Source organism: Lissotriton vulgaris, unplaced genomic scaffold (genome assembly GCF_964263255.1).
Source record: "Lissotriton vulgaris unplaced genomic scaffold, aLisVul1.2 SCAFFOLD_1580, whole genome shotgun sequence".
In the NCBI taxonomy this organism is placed as follows: Eukaryota; Metazoa; Chordata; class Amphibia; order Caudata; family Salamandridae; genus Lissotriton; species Lissotriton vulgaris.
Genome location: NW_028244481.1, coordinates 438,522 through 450,560, shown reverse-complemented (window position 1 = coordinate 450,560; position 12,039 = coordinate 438,522). Strand labels below are relative to the sequence as shown.

General features: G+C 48.2%; 1 protein-coding gene across 1 annotated transcript in view; it reads right to left on the bottom strand.

Annotated features, from left to right (window-relative positions):
* Positions 1 to 12,039, bottom strand: part of CPM (carboxypeptidase M) — a gene marked incomplete at its 3' end in the record, with an annotated part of 365,870 nt that overhangs the window by 108,110 nt on the left and 245,721 nt on the right. Inside the window, exon 4 of the mRNA XM_086948840.1 lies at positions 5,903 to 6,078. Coding sequence (XP_086804966.1) covers positions 5,903 to 6,078 — 176 coding nt within the window. The remainder of the gene's footprint in view (positions 1 to 5,902; positions 6,079 to 12,039) is intronic.

Sequence of the window (12,039 nt, the reverse complement as noted above, 5' to 3'; positions counted from 1 at the left end):
ACGAATTCTAAATCATATCTGTAAATGTAATTGCTTGACTTTTATGATTCTTTTTTTTGAATCGAATAAAGTTTTTGAACCGAACCGAAAAAAAAAAGAAAAAAAAAAAAAGAATGCTATACATTGGACAGGTCTCCATTGTCTGGTTTTGATTACCAGTGATTCTAAAAGTATCTAATTGTATCTATCCTTATTCCTATGATCTGCACTTTCACTATCCACCACCACCAATTCCCTACTTGTTCACCCTTCACCCTTCTTGAGCGCAACCTATATTTATTGAAAATAATTCTTTGCCCAGTCAGCAAATACATTTTTTTTAATTAGTCTGATTTGGTTGGCGCTATTTCTTGTGTGGTTTCTCGATACATGTATGCATAGATAGTAATTGAGTGCATGCATGAGTAAGTTCATTTGGATATTGAATATCAGTGTTGTAGTGTTCTACACAACACAGACTGTTTATAATTGAATTGAATTCATAAGTAAATAATCTGAAAATGCAGCATTTTAGCATCTTGTTAAATAAAAATTTGACTAATATAGAGATTTCTTGACACTGCAATGGAGGACAGGCAATTATTGCACGACTTGTTTTAGATTCTTGTTTCTATTACGTAGGAGGTAATACGGATAGTGCTGTTAACCATTTTTATTTTATTTTGTATTTTACAGAGTTTTATATAGCGCGAACTTGACCCGAATTTGGTATCAGAGCACTTTACATAGCACCAATTGCATTACATGAGGACACATTAATTTTTGATTTTGTTTTTAGGCACGGGGAGATTAGGTGATTTGCCCAGAATCACAGGTTGCTCAGCATCATTGCCGAGACTCGAACCCAGTTTCCCAGATTCGAGGTCGACCGTCCTAGCCGTTAGGCCAACCCCTCTCCATGCAAATAAAGGAGTGAATATTATGCTCTATTGCCTAGCTTTTGAACACAAGTAACTTTCTCCTTTATTGGACGCAGGCAGAAACTTTTTCGTGCAAATGAAAATGTTCTCATGTCTGTCAGGTAGTCAAAGGCTTTTGTCCCCCATTGCAGCATAATTCCAGTGGACCGAAAGCAGGCAACACAAGTTAAAAGTGCTTGTGCATGAGGCAGAGAGACCATGAAGTTTTCAAACTTAGTTTGATGTGCATACAAATCCTGCATTGCCGATCCCTGGTGAGTTGCACTACTACTGCTGAAAGTGTGGAGTGGAGAAGTGTGGCTCAAATGGTTAGAGCGGCAGACCCTGATGCAGAAGTTTGGTCCGGGACCAGGGTTCAATACCCGCCTCGGCGGGTCTTGTGCTCAATTTCCTCGGACCTGATCATTCTCGCCTCGGTGCCTATTCTAATCATGGGTCCCACTCTGCAACTCTGGGCAATAGCTTGCTTAATCTCCACAACGGCCCCAACAGCGCTGGGATGCCTGGCTTCACCTTGGGGGTGCCCAGGAGTGGACATTCCACAGGAAAAAACCAGAAAGGGCTCCTAAGCGGTATATGGACAGCGCCGGGACACCTCCGTTGGAGGTAGCTGTGCGCTTTACAAATGGCATTTACATTTACAAACAAGGCCAATGGAGGTACCAGTGGGTTAGACGGACTGGCATCAAGGGTCCTGTGACCTCGGTTACAGGGTCACTATTGCTACAGGGTGTGCTGCTTCGTAGGCCTGCCCGCAGGACTGGAGGTGAACTATAGTATGGATTGTGGTGGATAGGACTTCAAGGTTAACCCTCACCTGCCACCACTAGGGTCCACCTGCTGGTGCTAAGACACCAGGGCTTCTAAGATCTAGCGTGCCTTCGAAGGTCTAGCATGGGAATGTGCTCTCTCAGGAGAGTGGTCTGGTGGAATGGTCATGAAGGCTGAACCTGGTTTACCAGTTCAAAATTAGCCAGTTCTGGCTACAGTGCCACATCCTCTTCCCCACTAAACATCACACTGCCCCACCATCCTGCCACACAGAGAAACACGTGTGCTGCCTTCAGCAATAACCCAATTGTGCCCCACTATAAACCCATGGATGCGACTCAATTCCAATTCATGCACTAGACAAGAGTGGAATTTTTTTTATAGCATCCTGGGAAAAGCAAACACTCACAGGGAATGGAAGATTAAATTAAAGCATGTGGTAAAGCATGTGAAATATAAGCAGGAACAATATGGTTACCATAAAGATTTGACACTCATTATTCAGAACTCAATGTGTGTTTTTGCCTGAAAAGTTAAGGAATGACGTAAGGAACGGAAGGGACCCATTTCAATGTCCATTGCTTCTATCCTTACAAAGCATAACATGGTTTTAAAAGACCACATTCCTGAACACAGAGCAGCTGTACATATTTTATTAACTAAAATAAGGAAAACAGCGTATAAGGACAACCTTAAATGTTTTCCACTCCTTGCATCCACCAGGTATTTCAGTACCTCCAGGAATGGTGCACTTCCCACCTGGGGAAAGTAATGTTGTTCAAAGAAAGATGAGTAAATTAAAGTAGCGCTTCACTGGCAATCTCTGTCAAGTGGCACTAATGTGTTTGGGTATGAATAAAACCAATCTGGCCACTTTGTGACTTCTCTGTCTTGCTTTATTTAGTTATTTTTCGTATTTTCAAACTTGTTTTCTCTCCATCCCAAGGCTGCACTTTGGAATAGAAAAATGGCAGAAAAAGACATTTCCAGCAAAAGTGTTTCTTTCTTTTTTGGATCCATTTTTTCAGGGGAGCGAATGAAGGAAAGGAGAGGAAAGAGAGGGTAAGAGCTATTTCTTGAAGTCACTGTTTTCATTCAGCAAGTGAGGAGAAGCGAGACAGAGACAGAAAGAGAGGGAAGAAGAGGAAGAAAGAGAGAGTGGGGGCGGCTGACACTGGCAGCGAAGGAGAAGTGGACACTGTCCTTGGCTTATCTGGGCAAGACGGAAGAGACAGAGTCCTTTTACTTCTCTGCCCACCCCACCCGCCCCCGAACTGCCACGAATAGGCCAAGCCTTATCTATAGCCCTTGGAAATTTCTGCTGTCCTGGGACGCATTTTTAAAATAAAAAAGTAGGTAAATGGATTCCATCAAATTGAAAAAGTAGGGGCATGCTGTTTCCTGCCGATCCCGCCCACTTTGACCACTGCAGCAGACACAAAAGTCCTCGCAAGTTAGGTGCTGAGGGACCAGAAGTTGGAAACGGCTGTGCTACAGGTCCCCAGTAAAATAACTCAATATAAAATAAGATAGCACGGTATTGAGTTTAATAGTTGAAAATGCCGCCATCACCAGGTAGCGTCAGTTCATCATTTGTGCATATCAGAAAAACCTGATGACAAAAATACAGTAGTATTATGTCAAATTTTATTTTAAACTTATGGGGGCAGATTTATAAGCCCCGTACGCCACATTTGCGCCGCCGTTTCGTCACTTTTATGATGCAGCGGCAACACAGCCAGCGCCATGCTGCAGGGTATTTACAATGTGACGCATCGAGGGAGATGCGTCACGTTGTAAAGCCCTGCACCACATGTGGGCGTTCTGGCGCAGGAACGCCTCCTAAAAGTGGCTGAGTGAAATCGACAAGATTTCACTCAGTCACTTTTATGGCCATGCTGCGTCAAAACCCTGCGCCTGCTTGAAGCAGACGTAAGGATTGACGCAACATGTTAGGCATAGGGGCACACCGAGCCTTGCTGGAGCTGCATAGCGCATTGGACGCAACTCCACAATGCCTCACCTTTCCGGCATCAGATGCGTCACGCATCTGTCTATTCTTGCCCCATGGTGCGCCGCATTGTAAATGCGGCGCATCCATGGTGGCGCAACAGGTGTCTGCCGTGACGCACAATAACTGGCGCATCCCTGCCGATATGTAGTTATCACTGAGCCATGTATGTATGCTACTTACCTGTTCAACCATACATTTAAAAAGTAATCCAAATAATTTACTCTCTTCAAACTGTATTAACTTTTTGCATGGGTGCATGCGTTTATGACAATGATCTTGTTCACATTGCTTAATATTAATTGGGCTTTTTAATCAAACTAGAAGTCAGCTTTGTGTGCCCTGAGGAGTTACAAGGCACTCAGGCCTCATTTACAAAAAAATAATGCAGTGCAGACTGCAGGCCATTTTGCTGCGCTGAGCTGCGGCATTTTGAAAGCACAGGGATGCGTTGTATTAACAACAATATGGCGAATCTGTGTGTGTTCTTCGCACAATTAGCTGCAATGCGCCAGCGCAGGCTTCCTTGCATCATGTTGCAAGGGTACCTTCATTGTGAAGATGAATGTTTTAGTGAAGAAGGGACACCTTCCTACACAAAAACAATTGTTGATGGCATTTTCCTCTTTCTATGAGTGCTGCTGCAGAATGCAGCTGCACTCACAGAAAGAGGAAATAAAACGAGGAGACATAATAGTATATCTCTTTGTTGCGCTACTCCTATGTCTCTCCTGGGGAGGCGTAAGACTCTGATGCATTCCCAGCTTTACAAAACTTTGTAAACCTGGGGATGTGTCAGGTTGCATGGATGTTGTGTAGTAACATCCACAGCAACACGCACGGATCACCCCTTTCACACAGAGTAATGTGAGAAAGGGGCCATATTTACAAGGCCATGAAATGTCTTGCAGGGTGCCTTAAGGTGACCTTGTAAATATGGGCAGGCAAACTGCGCGCCCGAGTGTCAAAAAAAAGATGCACCCGCGGCGCAATGCAATGTACAGGAGGCCCTCAGAATGCATGTTTTTGTGTTTTGAGCAGTGAACAGCAGCCTGGTCGGACTTCTTGCAAAGGTATTCAACTGTACTGGTTAGATGGAGTGGCCGAACATGACCCTTTATGGCCCACAGTTCAGTAACCAAGAGTAGGAATTCCTGTTATCCAGGGAACCCAGAATGCTGAAACACTGCTTTATTAAATATGCTAAGGAAAATATTTATTGTTCCACCGCGGGACAGGGCCCTTACTGATCTTTTCCTGATGGCATCATATTCCAAACATACTGGATTACTCCACAAGCGCGCGTGTAATCTTTTCATCTTTAACTTTCTAGGCCGCGGGCAACACACTCCAGATGCGAAGAATCACAAACAGAGCCAAAACCACGGGAGAGGGACATGCATTTGCACAATGTGTGAAATTCGTTCATTTGAGTACAATTAAGTTCATGCAACCACGTGGGTATAACGATATGCCGACCACTATGTAAATAGCCGAATAGTTTTTAAGGCTCTCAAATTAGGGTCGGAATGTTTTACATCCTATTGGAAAGCGCAGAACACGACATTTTAAACGAGCCTTCGACTAAAAAACACACAAGATCTCACGATGCCGCAACGATGTGACACCGCACATGGCCCCAATCCCCAAGGCTTTCATTACAAAAACGCCATAATCCCGGGGATAACCAATTCCGCACTGCGCCCCTTGGCGCCGGTGCAGCATTACCGTCCTAACACATCCATCCACCGATACACACTACTGTTTGGATTATCCAAATGTCACCCACAATTTGCCAGAATATTACAAAAACGCTCGTCATGATAACAACGTATTATTGCTTTTAGATTACTAGATACCATCTGAAAATATTAAAATCTGCTTGTGGTACCGTTTTCACTCTCGTTAGACCTTGTCGGAGGTACATAACCTGACCCAAACATGAGCTGGGCACCAGTGACATGTAGACCGTGCAAAATACAAGAAAGGAACTCCGGGTAGTTCCATTTTATGTTGAGAAGTCCAAGTGAAATACACCTGTCTCTCCCTTTTTGTTTCGATATTTAATTCTATAGAAAAGAAAGTAAATACGTTGTTTGGACTTGTTCCTGGTCAGTATTGTAGTTAGCATGTGTTAAAATGTATGTAGTTCAAATGTGACATATATGTAGTTAAAATGTGACCTCGTTCGCAGTCTTACCTTCCGGTTTGGTAAGCACAGTCAGGCAGATAAATGCTGTTTTCAAATCCATCCGGGTTCATGGAGGGCATGATGTGGATCCGGGTGTTATCCATCATTCCGGTGACAACTGGATCCGTCCCATAGTTCTGCACAAAGTACTGGATCAAGTACAGCAGCATCTCCCGGCCAATGACCTGCAAAAGCAACACTTGAGTGACAGGGCAGCATAAAATGTGTCCTAAAGTTTTGCAAGCTGCCAAGTGTTATGCCACACCTTAAGTATGGATTTCACTCTCACGCTACTTTTTCTTGAAACCAGGTGTAGTAAAACCAAGGATGGGATCAAATTGAAATTACAAAGAGGAGAAGCAAAAGCCCTTGTTCAGGAAAGCATATGGCAGTGGAGGATTGTGACATGCGCACATCAGAATTTTGGTGAGTCTGGATACTTTTGAAACTCTACAACTGAGGGCATGATTGCTCAAATTAAATGTAGAGTTTGGAATCCCAAATGCAATCCTGCAACCTTATTAAACACATCCTAAACACATACATGTTTCCAGCCGTTTCACCCAATTATGTCCAAATGACAAACAGAAGTAAGCACATCCTTCATGTGTGATCTCTTATTATGTAGCCTGTACACTGCTTTAGATAAAGCTAGTGGCATTTTGGCAAAAGTAAGAACATAATTAATTATAAGACAGGGGGAAATGTATGTTGTGTGAATTGGGGAGGAAATCATTGTAAACAGAATTATAAGAATATTTTTGATGAGCAGAATTGTGTGAAATTTGTGGTGAGCGCAATATGAAGAAATTCATGGTGTGCAACAGACGGTAATTTTCTGGACACAGAGCAACATATGCCTGTCAAAAAAAGTGTTGAGCAACGTCCAGAACACGACGGAACGTATTATAGAACAGATGATGATAAAATGATTCTTCCATGATTTATAATTGTAATTAATGTAATGTTAGAAATATGTGCATATTCACTCATTTAGAGTAATTGCCAAAAATATTAACTAGAATATGGAATATCCCTCTATGTAAGATTGCTTTTAAAATTACGGCGTGAGTAGAAAATGGTGAATCTTTGAGCACTTTGGTCAAACAACATTGGGCAACACATTATAGAACTTAAAAATCAGTTTTCGGGGTCATGTAGAATTTCTTGACCAATGATTGTTTAAAACATTTAGTAGCGAAGGAGGAGCTTCGCAGGCAAGCAAGATGGCCGCGTAAGCTCGGAGCTCCGCGGACCCTCCGACCCTCCGCGAACATCCTGGAGACTATCCTGTTCCATAGCTGTGGATTCCATTTGGTGAATGGTCGCAGACGCGGGAACTGCTTTCCGCTTCCAAATCCGACGTTTCTAGACGAAGTTACGTTGTGTTGAACTCTGTGCCAGGGATGCGCCATTGTCCCGTGGGCGGCTGGTGGTCGAGACGATGCGAAGCCTGATTGCTATGCGAAGTGAGACCCTTCGGTCTCTGCTGGCAGAGTGTGCGTAGCTGCGGAGTCGCTGTTGCTGGCTTGGCCTTCGTGGTAGCTACAACTCTTGCCTACACAAGTGCCTACTTCATCCTCGCTGTGTAGCCCTTTGTTCTCTCCGAACCCATCATGGCCGGCAGGGGTGACCCCGACAGGACGGCTAACCGGGGCAACAGGAAGACGACCCAGCCACAGGCAAATAAAATCGACCGATATGCCCAGCAAAGGACCTCCCCTTCGGTAGTGGCTCAATCAAAGGACTCCTTACGTGCGGGCTCGCCCGAAGGCTCGGAGCCCACATTGAGAGACATCATGGGGGCCATTACAAGCATCAGGACTGAGATGCATAAGCAGCACGAGGTCCTGACACATAAGGTGGACACCCTGGCCATCGATCTCAACCTGATCAGGGCCGACTTGGGCAAAACTAATGATCGGGTGAAATCCCTCGATATCAAGACCTCCAGCCTAACGACTGATGTTTCAGACTTGCAAGCGGAGGTCCGCACCCTGAGGTCGGTTAATGACCAGTTCTCCAGATGGCTGGAGGACTTCGAAGGGTGTGCTAGACGGCAGAACGTCCGCATCATCGGAATACCGGAGGGAGCGGAGGAAGCGGCTGTTGATCTCTTTGTGGAAGACTTGGTGAAGACTCATCTCGCACCAGCCGGGCTGAGCCACTTTTTCTCGGTTGAACGGGCCCACAGAATACCTGGCGGCCCTCCGAAGATGGGTGCCGCACCGAGACCCATCATTGCCCGACTCTTTAATTTCAGGGACCGTGATGTGATCCTTCAAGCTTCGAGGCGACATGGGCCACTTAAATTCCAGAATGCAGATGTGAACTTCTACCCGGACTTCACCAGGGCCGTTCAGAGACAACGTCAGAGTTTTGCGGGGGTGAAACGGCGCCTCAGGGACATGGGGCTCAAGTACTCTATGCTGTTCCCCGCTAAACTGCGGATTGAGCGTGATGGCCGAGCCCTGTTCTTTGATATGCCTGAGTCTGCGAGTGACTGGCTGGACACTTTGTCGCAACGCCGAGAAGAACATGAAGAACACTCCGAAGGCGCCTCTGGTGGCCCTGATCTCCAAGAATAGTGCCTGTTGTGCTATCTCTAGCGGTTGGTGTTCCCGTTGACTGTGACTGCAGATGCCAAAGCTTTTGCACTTTTGCTTCTCCTGTTTTTCCATGGAGGGTGGCAGGGGGGGACCGCGAGGGTTCCTTACTCCTCTGGGGTCTTTCTCGTAGTTAGTTTATGGGGCGACAGGCACACTGCTGGTTGGGGGGGGGGTTTAGTCTACTGCAGGGGTGCAGGGTGGGGGGTGGTTGTGGGGATGATTATGTGTGTTTTCTTTGTTCTCTTCTTCTATCTCTTAGGCAATGGGTCGTATGCTTTGCTATGTTTCACTTGTTGTTGAGGCTTACTGGGGTTGGGTGGGACTTGGGACATGACGATGGGGGGTAGGAAACTGCAAGTTCTTAGTTGGAATGTCAATGGCTTGGGTGACCGTATTAAGAGAGGGGGGGTACTGCAGTTGCTTAAAAGACATATGCCGGATATTGTTCTCTTGCAGGAGACGCATTTGGTTGCAAATACGTGTAGAGCACTCAATCGTAAGGGGTTTAAAATGGTGGCCCATTCGGGGTTCTCTTCGGGATCTCGGGGGGCGGGTGTCTTGGTGCGTATGTCCCTTCCGTTTGAGATTGACTCTACTGTGATTGATGAGAGAGGGCGGTACGCCGCTGTTGCGGGGCGATGGGAGGGGCGTGCCCTGACACTAGTTTCAGTTTGTGTTCCTCCGGGTTTGCAGACTAGCACCTTCCAGGACCTTGGTGGCGCCATTTTGAATCTGCCCGCGGGGTTGTTGATTGTGGGGGGTGATTTTAACTCGGTTTGCTCCGGATCTGTGGACCGACATCCGCCTAGAGACCTCCGTAAGCACCAGCTATGGTTGCCCACCTTTCTTGAGACACTGGGGCTGGTGGATAGTTGGCGGCTCCTGCACCCCACCCAGAGCCACTATTCCTTTCACTCTGGCACTCACGGTAGCCTTTCCAGAATCGACTACGTCCTTACCCTGGCGGCTCACGCGCTGGCGGTTTCCGAGGCCCGTTTTTTGGCACGGGGCATTTCTGACCATTCCCCGCTGTGGGTCTCATTCGACTTTAATATCGTTATGTCGGACAGACCAGTGGTGGTCAACCCATGCTACTTCCGGAACCCCCGGACTCGTAGTCTCCTGGCTAAAGCCATCGACCTCTACTTTACGGAAAACGTGGGGTCGGTTACGTCGGCCGTCACTTTGTGGGAAGCTTTTAAAACTGTTTTGAGGGGAGAGGCCTTTACTCTCATAGCGGAGGCCCGTAGACTCAGAGATGCCGACATGGTGCGCGTCGAGGCAGAGATCGCGGAGCTGGACTCCAGGTTAGAGGCGGGTCCCGAGCCTGCCCTGCTGCACAGCCTCTCCCTTAAGCAATCGGAGTACCGTGACCTTGCCACTAATGCTGCCCTCGTCCTGGGTAAGGAACAGCAGGGTCGGATTTACGACGACGGCGACAAGGCCGGGAAGTTGCTGGCCTGGCTGGATAAGAAGGAGAGGGCTAGCCGCGTCGTCCCTGAGATCCTGGGAGAGGACGGAGTGATAGTCACTGACCCGAGCGCCATTGCTGTGTCTTTCTCAGATTACTTTCGGGGCGTCTATACCTCTGTCTCGGATCGGTCTGAGGCCGACTCGATTGCTTTCCTTTCTGACATCGATCTTCCGCGCTTGTCGGACGCAGATCGAGATGATCTGGACAGGGACGTTTCCGTGGATGAGGTCGCGCTGGCGATTCGCTCTTTGAGGTCTGGCAAGGCGCCTGGTCCCAACGGTATTCCGGTAGAACTGTACAAGATTAAACCGGATGTGGTGTCCCCACACTTGCGCAATATGTTCCTGGAGGCGCGGGAGAAGGGCCTACTTCCCCCTGACCAGAGGTTGGCCACCATTGTGGTCATCCACAAGGAAGGGAAGCCGAGGGATTTGTGCCGGTCATACCGTCCCATCTCTCTCTTGAACGCAGAGCCTAAGATTCTCGCCAAGATGCTCGCCAACCGTTTGATTGGCGTTATCGGCGACTTAGTGCATCCGGACCAGTCGGGCTTTATTCCACACCGCAACACTGCTCAACTTGCGTCGACTTCACGGTGCCCTGGCTAGGGCCCATACGCTTGAGGAGCCGGCTGTCCTGGCGTCCTTAGATGCCACGATGGCTTTTGACTCTCTCGAGTGGAGTTACCTGTGGGCAGTGTTGGCGAAGCTCGGTTTTGGCCCGGAATTCGTAGGATGGGTTAAACTTCTATATGCCGAACCGCTGGCTAACATCGCCGTTAACGGTCGAGTTTCCGCGACCTTTGCTCTTCGCAGGGGCACCAGGCAGGGCTGTCCTTTGTCGCCCCTCCTGTTCGTACTCGCGCTTGAACCACTTGCAGCCCTGTTGGGCACCCATCCTGATCTGCATGGTATCAGGTGGGCCCCTGGTTTCGAAGACAGAGTCTCTCTATACGCAGACGATATCCTGCTGTACCTCTCCTCCCCCTGCAAGTCCCTAATTGTAGCCTGTGATGTGCTGAGGCACTTTGGTCGGTACTCTGGCCTAGTTATCAACTGGACCAAATCGTACCTGTATGTCCTGAAAGGGGGAACACCGCGCCTCCCTAGGGGATGCGGTATCCAGGTGGCGAGCCAGGGCTTCAAGTATTTGGGGATTTATATCTCCAGTAACGCGAAGGCACGCTACGAGCATAATCTGCTTCCCCCTCTTCTCCGTCTTCGGCGAGGCGTGGAGGGATGGCGCAAACTCCCGCTCTCCTTGCTTGGGCACGCAGCATTGTTTAAAATGATGTCCTTGCCCAGGTTCCTCTACACCCTGCAAAACGCCCAGGATCCGGTCCCAGCCCGATACTTCCGGGAGATCGAGAGCCTGCAACGTGCCCTACTCTGGGATGGCCGACCCCGAATCGCCATCACGAAGCTCACGCTACCGTGGTACGATGGGGGGATAGCGCTACCTGACGTGCGAAGATACTATTGGGCCTCCCAGCTAGCGGCTATCAACCACAGTCTGTACGGTCCGGATAACAACCCAGGGTACGCTATGGATAGGTGGCTTCTGGGCGGTGGGAACTACTACAGGGCACTCTACTCGAGGTCTCTCGACAGGCGGATGTCTGGTCCAACGAAAACCGCGGTCCATATTTGGCGGGCAATTACCAAGGCTCAGGGATGGCAAGGTAGACTGACTAAGTTGACCCCATTGTACGATTCGGACATCCTGGGCACACTGTGGCATTCCAAGGGTTTTGACAAGTGGGATTTGATAGGCATTTCCAGGGTGGAGGACATATTGTCGCGTGGCGAGATTAAGACTTTTGCCCAGCTGCAGGCAGAATTCCAACTGGGTGAAGCGGAATTCTTCCGTTATGCCCAGCTTAAGCACGCACTGCTGTCCGCTAAACCGGAGGAGGGGGCGATCCCTGGCAGCTCCCCATTGGAGGATAGGGTGCTGGACGGCCATATGCCGGACAGCGCCATCTCACTGTCCTATAAAAAATCCATAAATGTCCGCACCGATCTCCTCCTGGGTGTGAGGGACCAGTGGACGCGGGATGGGTT